The sequence below is a fragment of the Xyrauchen texanus genome, chromosome 21 (assembly GCF_025860055.1).
Source record: "Xyrauchen texanus isolate HMW12.3.18 chromosome 21, RBS_HiC_50CHRs, whole genome shotgun sequence".
NCBI lineage: Eukaryota > Metazoa > Chordata > Actinopteri > Cypriniformes > Catostomidae > Xyrauchen > Xyrauchen texanus.
The window spans coordinates 11,600,391-11,613,074 of record NC_068296.1 but is presented as its reverse complement, the minus strand read 5'-3'; the positions used below and the strand labels follow the sequence as shown (position 1 = coordinate 11,613,074).

The 12,684-nt window shown below is 37.5% G+C and overlaps 1 protein-coding gene across 1 annotated transcript in view; it reads left to right on the top strand.

The window, feature by feature from the left end:
• The window catches only part of LOC127661386 (latent-transforming growth factor beta-binding protein 4-like), a 67,552-nt gene that overhangs the window by 18,102 nt on the left and 36,766 nt on the right, over positions 1–12,684 (top strand). The window contains exons 2-5 of the mRNA XM_052152043.1: positions 4,688–4,909; positions 9,008–9,282; positions 10,546–10,648; positions 12,324–12,392. Of these exons, the coding sequence (XP_052008003.1) occupies positions 4,688–4,909; positions 9,008–9,282; positions 10,546–10,648; positions 12,324–12,392 (669 nt within the window). The remainder of the gene's footprint in view (positions 1–4,687; positions 4,910–9,007; positions 9,283–10,545; positions 10,649–12,323; positions 12,393–12,684) is intronic.

Sequence of the window (12,684 nt, the reverse complement as noted above, 5' to 3'; positions counted from 1 at the left end):
ATATATATATATATATATATATATATATAAACTAAGCAATGCAGATGTGTTTGCGTACTCCAGGTAGGGAAGGAGGTATTGCCTCAAGTGAAGGAGTTCATGTACCTCGGGGTCTTGTTCACAAGTGAGGGGACAATGGAGCGGGAGGTTGGCCGGAGAATCGGGGCAGCGGGGGCGGTATTGCACTCACTCTATCGCACCGTTGTCACGAAAAGAGAGCTGAGCCGGAAGGCAAAGCTCTCGATCTACCGATCAATTTTTGTTCCTACCTTCACCTATGGTCATGAAGGTTGGGTCATGACCGAAAGAACGAGGTCTCGAGTACAAGCGGCCGAAATGGGCTTCCTCAGAAGGGTGGCGGGCTTCTCCCTTAAAGATAGGGTGAGGAGCTCAGTCATCCGTGAGGAGCTCGGAGTAGAGCCGCTGCTCCTTTGCGTCGAAAGGAGTCAGTTGAGGTGATTTGGGCATCTGGTAAGGATGCCCCCTGGCCGCCTCCCTAGGGAGGTGTTTCAGGCATGTCCAGCTGGGAGGAGGCCTCGGGGAAGACCCAGGATTAGGTGGAGAGATTACATCTCCACACTGGCCTGGGAACGCCTCGGGTCCCCCAGTCAGAGCTGGTTAATGTGGCTCGGGATAGGGAAGTTTGGGGCCCCTGCTGGAGCAGCTGCCCCTGAACCGACTTCAGATAAGCGGTTGAAGATGGATGGATGGATGGATATATATATATATATATATATATATATATATATATATATATATATATATATATATATATATATATATATTTATTTATTTATTTATTTATTTATTTATATTTTTTTCATTTGTTCTCCATGTACTTGTCGATGACAGGTGCATGAGAGATATTTGTGTTGACACTCCTGGATGTGTCATGATGCAGATGTGTTTGCAGTATTGGATTTGTGCAGGTATGCTGTTTGCAGTATTGGATTTGTGCAGGTATGCTGTTCCATAACAGTGCGAGTAATGCTTCACATACAAAAAATTGGTTTTTAAGGATGTATACGTTTTCGTCATGATTAACACAGGCTAACGATTGGGGTAAATTCTATCATGTGACACTATATTTTTGTATTAATTCTTGAAAAAAAAAAAAAGTGTTTCCAAACCAGTTTTTCGTGACATTTGAAGTATCAACATAGTTTATGCGCTAGAGTTAAACGTAAAAATATTATGTCGACACTTGTGAAATTTTACAGATAATTTCACAAGATAATGCCTTTCCATCAGTTATATTAGTAAACTTTTTAATGCGCTACACTTTTTGTTGCAAAAAACTCTTGGTTGGATACATAGTTAATGATGTGATTTTGAGGTGAGAATATCTGTTTGGCTAACCAATAGAAGATGGGGGCATGTAGGGTAACTGTGTTTGGGTTGAACTTGATTTTTTCAACCAGGAACTGACTGGATCGTAAAAAGTAGAAAGTAGAACAAACCACAATAGAGCCAGGTGGTTGGAAGGGAGGAAATGAAAAATAAGAGCATGGTGATGTCAGCCATAAATGAAAGTCGTTTTAGGGGTAGAGAAAGTTAAATTACAAACATTACAAACCTATATATATATATATATATATATAACATGTGCATGATTCACCAGTACAATAAGACAAGGAACATGTATTAAGAAAGTAAATAGCATCAAAATTAATATAATGTTGACTTTAATCTTAGTTAGATTTAGCTTTAATCCCTTTATTAACCGCATGTTTGATTCTGTCCCATCCATTATCTTCATCTTTCTTGAAATCAAACGTGTTTTCTTTCTCTTACTCTTTCTCTCTCCATTGCTTTTTCTTTGTTTACTCTCTTGCTGGAAGAATCTCTCTTCTGCATTAAACTTGCTTGAAAGATGTGTTTGGATCTAGAGATTATGCTAGAATGATTGCAAATGAACACTGCCAAAACACAGTTCAACTGACAACCATGGAGAGAGAGAGAGAACTCTCTCCAAACCTTTGGATCACATGGTACATATATTTCCATTTATTTAGGCATGGTCCTGGTCCAGGTTTCCAATTGTATTAATACATCACAGACATAAGATATGAAAGGCATGCTCAGGCACATTACTGAAACAAAAGTAATACAACTGAGAAAGAATTGTGTGACATTTATGCTTTTTATAGAAACCTTTTCCATTACGTGAGGTGCCAGTGGCACAACTAGGTTGTTAACAACACCCATTCAAATATGCAATCTGATTATTATCTTAATTATGTAGAGCTGTTTTAATTACAATTGTCTTAGCAAGTGTTAATAAAAAATATAATATGGTTGTCTAATCTGATTTAACATTCTAAATATGTTTCTGTTCACAATTCAGCTATGAACAAGGGGCTGTTCAGAACAAAACAGAATTTTTTAAAAAATTAGTTTTCCGTTGTCATAATTAAAAATGTAGTGTTAGAATTACTTCCCTGGATTATCATGTTGCAACATGATCACATGGGAACTCGGCATGTTGTTTCCAAGAGTTCCAGTACCCTTGGATAGGCCACATTATGATAAGCGACATCTCCTATCAGACATTTTTGCATCGGCTCCAGCATTTTTACCATTCCTCGTGGTTCGTATCCCGCATTGAAACCAGGAAGTAATCGCGTGTGCATAATTAGTGACGAGCGTGATACGAAGGTTGCATTTTCCCTCTAACATCACATTTTTACTCCACATAGGTTTGGAGTTTGGGGTACAATTTATAAAATATGCATTCCTCTTCACTGTATTACAGCCTGTAAAGCTGAAAACAACTCGCTTCACAACTCGCTTTTGGCGCCCCTTCATGGACATTACAACCAGAAAATGGAGCTCACATGTGCACATTTAGGGCAGTATTTCAAATTTCAGGAAGCACAGACTGATTTTAGCTAAAGAAAAGTCAACCTTGGTGAAACCTCTGCCTTCCTTTCCTTTAAAAATCTCATAAAAAGAAAAAAAAATTATCAGTTTTAGGTTCATGTGTTGTATTTGTATGATTATTGTATGAGCTATGTGTAATTGTAATGTCATTTTGAGATATATTTTTTTTCTGGATCTGTAAAGTGACTTTGGGTTTTAGAAAGAGGCTATAGGAATTAAATATATTAACCTACTGTTTCAGATTTCACTATGAGATAAGTCTGCTTATTGAGATAATATCCAAGTTTTTGTTCAATGCTTTTGTGATAAGTTTTTAAACTTAAAAAAAAAAACTATTCAGCTTTAATAAAAAATTCAAGTCAAGAGAACTACACACATCATGTTAACATATTTGGATTCTTGAATAAATTACACAAAAAGCAGTGGTACTGTCTTAATTTGTTTTTTTTTTTTAATTTTTTCTTTTACTGTTTGCTGCTTTTATATATGCTGTTGTTTGATGTGTTTGTCGTCACTTTTATCACAGTTATCTGTCATAAAACTGATCAAACTGATGAAACTGATCAAAAAGCCACGTGTCTTATGCCTATGGAAAGCTCTCAAAGAGTAGAATACAACCAGCCAATTTATTTTACTCACAGACAACATTTTAATGAGTAATAATTAGATAATTCACATGAAGCACAATGTGCACACAGTACATTATGTGCTATCTGGCTATACGCACATTAGCTTTGCTAGATAAAATTACTTCATCAGAAATTATGTAATGCGTTGTCCAGCATCATGGATCGCTAAACCAATCGTATAAGGATTCAGATCGCTGCAACCAGAGGTGGACATCATCCAAATATGGGCATAGATGATAGTTTATTCTAATTACATATGGCAACAATGTACATTACACAGTCTCAATGATGGCTCAAATGACTCAGAATGGAACTGAGATCTCGATACTAATGCTTGAATGCTTTGGAGAGAAAGCATATCCTTAGTGATTGTTGTATTTTCATGTGTAATTAGTTATTTTGTACAATCATTATGTTTATTTTGTTTAGAGAGTCTTTTGGACACTTGGAGTGTTTTTGGACCCTAGGATTAATTATATTTGTAAAGCTATAACTTTTGATTGCTTTGTCGTATCAACACACAATTTTACTCGGTTACAGTTGACATGATTAGGAACAAAACCAAATAGTTTTCTGGAGCTACCTTATTTACACCCAGTGATATATTATGTAAAATCAGAAAAATAAGAAACAAAAGATATTTTTTGCTCAAGATATTTCAGCAGTTTTTTGGGCTGAGAGACTCATAATGGGCTGATAGTCTCAGAATTTATAATAATCTATATCATCATTTTTTTTTTTTAAGTTTTCTTTAAAACGATACCTAACAGTTGATCCTCTTTGTTTTGTTATATATTTATATAGTTGCAAGCTTTTAATTTTGGGCATGCCACTGAAACAGGAAATCTTTAAAAACACCTTCAAAGCAGGTCAAAAAACAGAACAATTCAAGAGTCACACCTGTTAGTTAATGCTGTTGTCAGTCCCAAACACATGTGAACTATGCATTTGCGTCAGGTTGGAATACCGTAATTATCCACCTTCATTTTGAAAACTCTTACATCTCGTAATTACAGTAATTCCAACATGACATGAAGGCAGCAAATTTACATCAAACATGTTTTCTCTTTTTTGTTTTGAAAAGTGATAGCTACAATCATTTAACAGAGATTTACAATTGTTTCTCTGTTTTTATAACTTACTCTCTCTCGTGTTCTCTCTTTTTTCATGCCCAGTCTTGTGTCCGATGTTGTGTAAGAACGGAGGCGTATGCAAACAGAAGGATCAATGTCTCTGCCCGCCCAACTTCACTGGAAAGTTCTGCCACATCCCCGTCTCCACGACCTCCTCCAATGACATCGAGAAACCGCTGCCAAGTCCTGTCGATTCAGCCAATCAGCCGATGACTTCTGAGTACATCCTGCCTCTGCAGACTCCTGAGCAAAGCAACACCAATGGTGAGATATTTAGAGTGCCTAAGCTGTTCTTTTCCATGCAGTTCAAATGAATGGGCACTGGAGCCTTCAAGCTCCAAAAATGAAAAAAAGCATTGTAAAAGTTATCAATACAACCTACCTTTTCCTATGTTGCAAGTCAGGTTTCCTACTGCAATGACATTATTCACAGCAGCGCCATCTTTGATTTTTGACGGTAATGACAACGAGGCTGTGAAGGATTGGTGTACAGTCATTTCAATGGTTTTTACAGCACTTTAAAGTGTTTTTGAATCATTTCGCTGACAAAACATTGAAAAAAAAACATCTTTTGAAGAACATTTCTGAACTTTTGTGCGTGCCATTGAAGAGATGTAAGTCTATCCCTCACAGCCTCAAAGATGGCACTACCATAAATCAGCTGCTCTTTTTCATAGAACAAAAATGTATTATGATTGAGGTTGTCAAGCCTAAATCAGCTGCGTAAAAATGTATGGCCAGGGAAAAGGTCGTGCCAGGTTTGACGTCAGTGATGTTACATGACGATCGTCATTTATGTAAAAAATGGCAATGGATCTTGACGAGCCATGTTTAAATGTATATAAACATAAATTAAATTTGCAAGCTACGGCAGAGGGGAGAATATATTTAGCAGATAACAACTTAAATTTATGTCTGTTCGTCACATTGTATGGTTTCAGAAGACTTTAAATATAGCGGCAAATTGTATAAACTGCTATTATGATACATTTAGTATGCTTTTTTGTCAATTTGGGAGCTCAATAGCACCTGCTCCATTCATTTTTGTTGTATGGAATAGAACAGCTGAGACATTCTTCTCAACTTCTTTTGTGTTCCATGTCAGAAAGAACATGGTATCAAACCACAATTTTTTATTAGACAATAAATATATTATTAAGACTGAGCTTGAACAATTACATCAAATTAACAGAAAACTCTCATTAAGGGAAATATGTGCTTTGGCGCTTTAATCTGTTATGCAACTCATGAACACATACAGAGCCAGACTGTTTTGAGGATGAAAAATTACAGTGTAACAGGCTGGCGACATTCATTTTCTGTTTTCTTTTGGCTGTAGCTCACAATTTGGATGAGGCCCAAGAGTGCCAGCATCAGCCTTTTTGTGTACAAAGAGTACCACAGGGATTTAAAGCAGAATCATGCAAATGTCAGTTACATCTGGAAAAGCTGAGCATTGGTTCTTCAATAGATCATGTGTCTGTCAAATCTTGCACGCACATCAAGACAGGATATGTATGTGTGTTCATTGTGCTGCAAGGCTTGAACCATGTCCACAGTGAAACCTAAGCCATGAGCTTTCATATAATGAAAGCTCATCTGTGAGTGGCTCTGGCCCCCCACTAAGGTATGATGGCATTTCAATATAATTTGTTTTTTTTGTCTCTCTCTATTAGACCGAAATAAGAAACAGTGACTGTAAACAACACGTCACATTCCAGAATCGAACCTATGTTGCCCACACAAGCACCATTGCTCAATGTGTCTGGCTGTGAAATCGCTGCACCACAGCTCCAACAAAGGCCAGTGTATCTGAACAAGAACAGAACCAAACCTATATGCTAGTGCACATGATAAAATAGTTTAGCAATTGTATTTCAGTACCATTATCAGCATTAATGGAAGATTTATTGCCTCACAGCATACAATGTCATTTATTATGCAATTGTTTAATTGATCTTGTATATAAGACCAAACATATAGTTGACCCTAAATTGTTATTGGATGAGCTGCATTTGAAGAGGTTGTAAAAGTGCACACCTATCACCACACTTTTTTAAAATGACGTGTCAAAAGACACCAATGGTGCTATTGGTGCTATTGATATCGTAATTATGCAATTTGCAATGAACAAATATTCAGATAAATACTTAACATTATTATTCTAATGGTAGGCTGTGTACTTTTTCCAATCAAATTAGCAACATGCCACTGTTTTAGAAAAGAAATAAGCTACTCGAGTCCATGCATTACAGTGATTTTACAACGGGTAAAGGGTTGTGCTTAGTGTCAACCCGTGTTACTTGAAAAAGAAATGAGTAGTTTACACATTATTTGACCTCATATTTCACAATATTTCTATACTGCCAATATTTTCTTATCCAAATTTATTTTGAGGAGGTTCTCCCTCTCTTGCCTCCACTGAGCCCCTGCTAGAGACACTTTGTCTACAGATAAACGCCTTAATGTCTTACTGTGTCATTTAACACTACAGTCTGACATGCATCACTCAGTAAACACAACACCGATTCGGCTGATATAACACTACATGTATAATTTTTGTTTTTGTTCTTATTTGATCAGGCAGTAATGATTAATGTTTTTTTTTTATTATTGTTTTTTTAATTTTTTTGGCAAGGAGAAAACTGATCATACACAAAGGCCAACTCCGTAGCCATCCATGACCTTCAGCAGAGGGGGCCCTTTATCTGTAAAAGCATGCGTAGCTGATTCCTTGATTAGAGAAGATGAACAATAAAATTCATAAGACTTGGGAAGCGTTCAAGAAAGAAAATGCTGGCAAGTTAGAGAGATTGATTGATTGACCCCGCTGTTCCTGGATGGGGTTGGAGAGATATTCTTCCAAACAAATAAGGCCCACATTGTCTTCTTTCTCTCTGTCTTTCATATCTCACCCTGCGATATCAGGGAGCCACGTGTATATATTCAGCACACAGCAATTCATACAAACCTTCAAGCCCTCTGCTATTCTATTGTAAAACACAGGAGACTGGAAAGTGACAGCATTGTGTTTACTGACTGTTTGGCATTGAGGGGGGATTTTGAAGGAAAATTGGGAAAGCTTTTTGCCAAGTTTAATCTCTAAAAGGCAGGAGGTAATAGTGGCTTACAGTTACATGTTTTAGAAGAATGAGTTCTCTGTTTGCAGAGATTCTCCCTGTGCATTTCCCTTTATTTGTGTTATTTCTGGAGGATTATTCTGTTCATCTGAAAAAAGTAAACACACTGAAAGAATAGGACTTTCTTTCCCTCTTTCTCAAATAAGTGTGAGTGAGGGATGGGGGTCGATGTTTAAATTTATGGGGCAAACAAATTAAACTTGGGGGGTGGGGTCTAGTTTTACATCAGTGAATTAAAATAGAATGAAAAAGTAGGGGGGACATTTTAGAATTGTGTCCTGGCATAATATGGTTTTTACAAGCAGTTTGACATTAACAAGGAGCTCCCAAGTGCTCTGACACAATTTGAACACTTATTTTGGCTGAACTCGGGTACATTGTGTATCACAGTAAGTGTGTTAGGAATGGTAATACATTAAAAGGCCCATTGTGATATTTACAGGCATGTTTATTGTAAGGAGTAAGGGATGAGGTTAAAGAAATAATTTCTCCACAAATGATAATTCTGTCATCATTTACTCAACCTTATTTTGTTCCAAACCCATATGACTTTCTTGCCTCCATGGAAACTACAAGGAGATGTTAGGTAGAAAGTTAGCCTCAGTCACCACTCACTTGCTTTGTATGGCAAAAAAAAAATCGAATTAAAAAGAAACATTTGAATTAGAGTTTGAACAGTCTTGGCCCGTTTGAACATTCAGTCAGTGTAAGTCTATGTCTTTTCCAATATTAAATCAGCTGTTGTACGAAAATAACACGCTGTCTACACCGCAAGACATGAGCTGCATGGCATGATGTGACAAAAGCAAATCGCTTCCCCTTATAAATTGATGCTGTCTTCACTGGAGGTATCTAAAACTTCTGTGCCTTGTCGCACCAACAGTAAATGGTCACTTATTCTATTTTGCGCAGCACTCCTGCCAACGACACAAATAAACAAAAAAAATAACGAAAGTTTGCTTTGACAGGTCCAATGCAGATAGCCTCAAGTCGTTGCAACACAACATCACTCCTGACCGGTGTTAGTCAGAACAGGTTGAAGGTCTGTGCCAAGTTTTGTGGATGTAGCATAAAAGCTATAGGAGGAGTTACTGTAAGAAGCGTTACAGAGATTTTTCAAATGGCCACAATAAGCTGTCATGTTGACAAGACTTCATGCCGATAGTCAAACCTATAGCTATGCGAGACTTAAGTTTGCTTATTTAATCTTTCTGTTCTTCAGGTTCTCCTATGGTGAAGGTAAGAGTTCAGCACCCTCCTGAAGCCAGTGTAAAAATCCACCAGGTGCTGAAGGTGGGTTATGGCCCCACTGTACACGAGCGCTCTGAAACTGTCACCTGGTCCGCTGGGCTTTCTGGTGTCCATCCTCGTCAGCTGACAGGGGAAAGAGCAGCGGCCCCACCCCCACGAATACAAGCCCAGACCATACGCAGAGATTCGGTCTACACGGAATCGTCTGGCTTCAAATACTGTTTCAGAGATGTCCGCAATGGACAGGTTAGCTTTAAAATCTCATACATGCACAATCTGTTCACTCATCTCTGTTTTCGTTCCTTACATGTCTTTGATTTTCGCAATAGAGTGGTCTGGTTTAGGTTGCGATCCTGTTGTAACAGAAATCACCCCAGACTAAGCCTGGATTACATTTGAAAAATCTAGCACAACTTGTCAATGACTTTATTATATAATATTATTACTCTTAGAAATCTGCCATTTGATAATTCTGAAATGCATATTCCTTGACAGTCATTTTAAAGAGAACATTGCGCATTTATCACATGTAGCATTTTGTTATTTTTCACCTGAAGTCAATTTATAATCTTTTTTTGCACAAAAATGTTTTACATGGCGATTTTCCAACGTCTCTTTGACCCTTTTTGACGTTTTTTTCTACGGTACCTTTAAAATTGAAATAACTTGTTATAGGTAATTTGCATACAGTTTAAATAATCTGTTTGTATCTTAAATTACTTACAAAGTACCTATCACGTCACTGTATACTAAATGTTCATGCACCCTGAAATCAACCCCTTTCTGCCGAATTACTGACAAGCGCCATCCCCATATGGCATTTCTGCATTAATTCAAGTGTGTTCACATTTCCCTGTGGCACTTCTTATGCATTACTTTAACAATCCCAGAGACACTGGTCCTGGTTTCATGGGAAACAGGAAATAATTGCGTTCACATAATCAATGGTAAATGTTATTCGAAGCTTGCCTTTTTAAATCTTTTACAAATTACATTTTTACTCCCCTGGTGGTTAGGTTTAGGGTTGGGGTTAGGGTTAGGAAGTAGGCTTTGACTGTATATACAACTCGCTTTTGGCACCACCCTTTGGTTATTTTGCCTCAACAACAATTCCAGCTTTGGCCAATGGGGCAGGAGTTCAAATTTTGGTAAGCATAGACCAATTTCAGCAGCAGAATGTGCCACCTATTGTCGCCAAATTCACAGTGTGATCAGTCTGGTCAAAATCTGTTTAAAGGGTTAAATCACATAGAAATCTCTTTCTAAGGTAACATTTGCAGGTTACCATTTTTTGCAGTGTAGTAAATAGGATTTTTAAAAGACAGAAAAAGGCCTGTTTTCAATGATACTTCCCTTTTAAGTATTAAGATACTTTTCATCACCACCCACAGCACTATGCTGACTGATTTAATCTGTTTATTTAATGTTTGTAGAATATTTGTCAATAGCCTCGTGTTCCTGGCTCAATGAATGAATGAATAAGCATGTATTCTCCACTGCATCCAACAGTGTAGTTCTCCTTTACCTGGCTTGCGGAGTCAGGAGACATGCTGCAGAAGTGTGGGAATGGCCTGGGGCATCAACGAGTGTACGCTCTGCCCACCAGGCTCAGGTGAGTCCCATCCCAGTACAGTCTAAACCCTGAAATAGAGCATGTTACTACTGTCAGAAAGGGCTCAGTGGTTTGCAACAATAAATAAATAATCTGTGTGTGATTGGTTTTGTTCTGAGACCAGAACATTAATTGCACAGTTTGTACTTTGAGAACAAAGAGACAACAAAGTACTAACAAAAAATAAGTTTGTTCCATCTGAACAGATAAACACACACACATTGACATCAGTTCAGCTGGCTACAACAACATACGTCTGTCTTGTAGAACAGAAAATACAGCCGTCACTTTATGACTTCATGAGATAAATATAGCCTTTTCAGAGTTCTTTGGCAGACTACTCATTTAAGTCTTGCTACCATATTATTGTAACAGTCAATGTGCCGCCATCAACCTCGATCAGACTCGTCTGGTTAAACATTACAGAATATTTACATTCCTGAAGAACTTGATTAATACAACGTACCACAACTTTCTCTTTATGCCTGTAATAGTAACTGGCATTAACGCCACCATCTATCATTAAACACAAAGATAATAAAAATAACAAAGCCTTTGATACTGTGGCCCCAATAAGTATTTGGACACTTAAATTGTACTTAAAATGTATTCACTGCATTAGATTTAAAAATTTGAAGTGCCAAGTGGCAAACGAAGGATACTAGGTCTATTCTCAGAACTAACAACAGTTTCTTATCCATATTTGCAATTACTTTTAATCAACTGGTCCCAAGCCACTTTTAGTGGATTTATGGAATCAGTTCCCCTCAAGTTCACATGTGTAGTTCATCACATTATCTATAGACATGTTCCACAAACGTTTGACAACCAGAAAGTATACAAGTAATTTTTTCCTTCATTTTTGCAATTACTTTTTTATCTTTTGCTTTGTGTGCTTGTGCTATGTTTCTTTCAAATAAATCTCACTTGGACTGATATTTTGTTATATAATGCAATGATATTCACTTAAGTGTCCTAGTACTTCTTTGGGGCCACTGTATGGTATGTTTTATGCTCTTTTGAGCATTTTGCTGTTGCATCTTTTATTTCCTGGAAACCTTTTCCAAAGACATATTTTCATAACTGCTTGGCGACCCTGAGTGGCGGATAAAGTTAAGCACATGTTTGCATAATACTTTTACACAATGCTAAATAATGGCTAGAACAATAGAGTTGAGTAATCTGTGTTACACCCTTCGGGGTCTTTGGCTCCCCCAGATCCACAAATATTTAACCTCACAGGGACAAACAGCTATTTTTCTTCTTAGTGAAGCACTGTGGAAAATATGCATACATTTCTGGAAAGCTTTGTTATGAGGAAACATGTCCTCATAAATCGAGGAATCGCTCTGGATAAGATGGTGGGGTGTAAAGCTCTGTACTATAAAGTTTAAAATACTCAGGTCATGGTCAGTGATGAAAAAATGATTGCACAGGTTGAAAACTGTATATTTTTTGCAGTGATGTTGTTTTGTATTATTGTATTTGTTTAACCCTGTCTTGGTGATAAATATCTTGTTATTCATCTATGTTCTTTAGCTTTTCCAGTCTCTCAAGCAGTATCGTTCTCCTTCTGCAAGCATTCCTACACTAGTTACAGTTAGAGAGGTTAGTTGAGGTCAGGTCGTGTTCTTATTAGGTCAAAAGAGCTTAATGTGCCGCTCTCTCTCTACAGGAAACACAGTTAATGGACAGGGGAGCTGCCCAAAAGGCTTTGAGAGGGTCAATGGGACGCAATGTGTGGGTAAGAGTCCTCCTCCACTCCTGGACCATTCTTCATTCTTTCTTCCTTCATCCAGGGGTTAGCAGGATACATCCTCATCACTAGAGACACTTTTGATGGTTAAAATGTAACTACATGTCTGATTTTGTTGAAGTACTGTTGCAGATTCACTGCTTTCTGTTGATTAATGTATTTAGGTGGACAGCTTTGTTTAAAAGGACAGTATGCAGAGTCAGTACCATGAAATTGCTTGGCCTAGCTAAAAAAGGCCATCTTTAACCAATTAAGTTCAACAAACCACCTACGTCTGGTT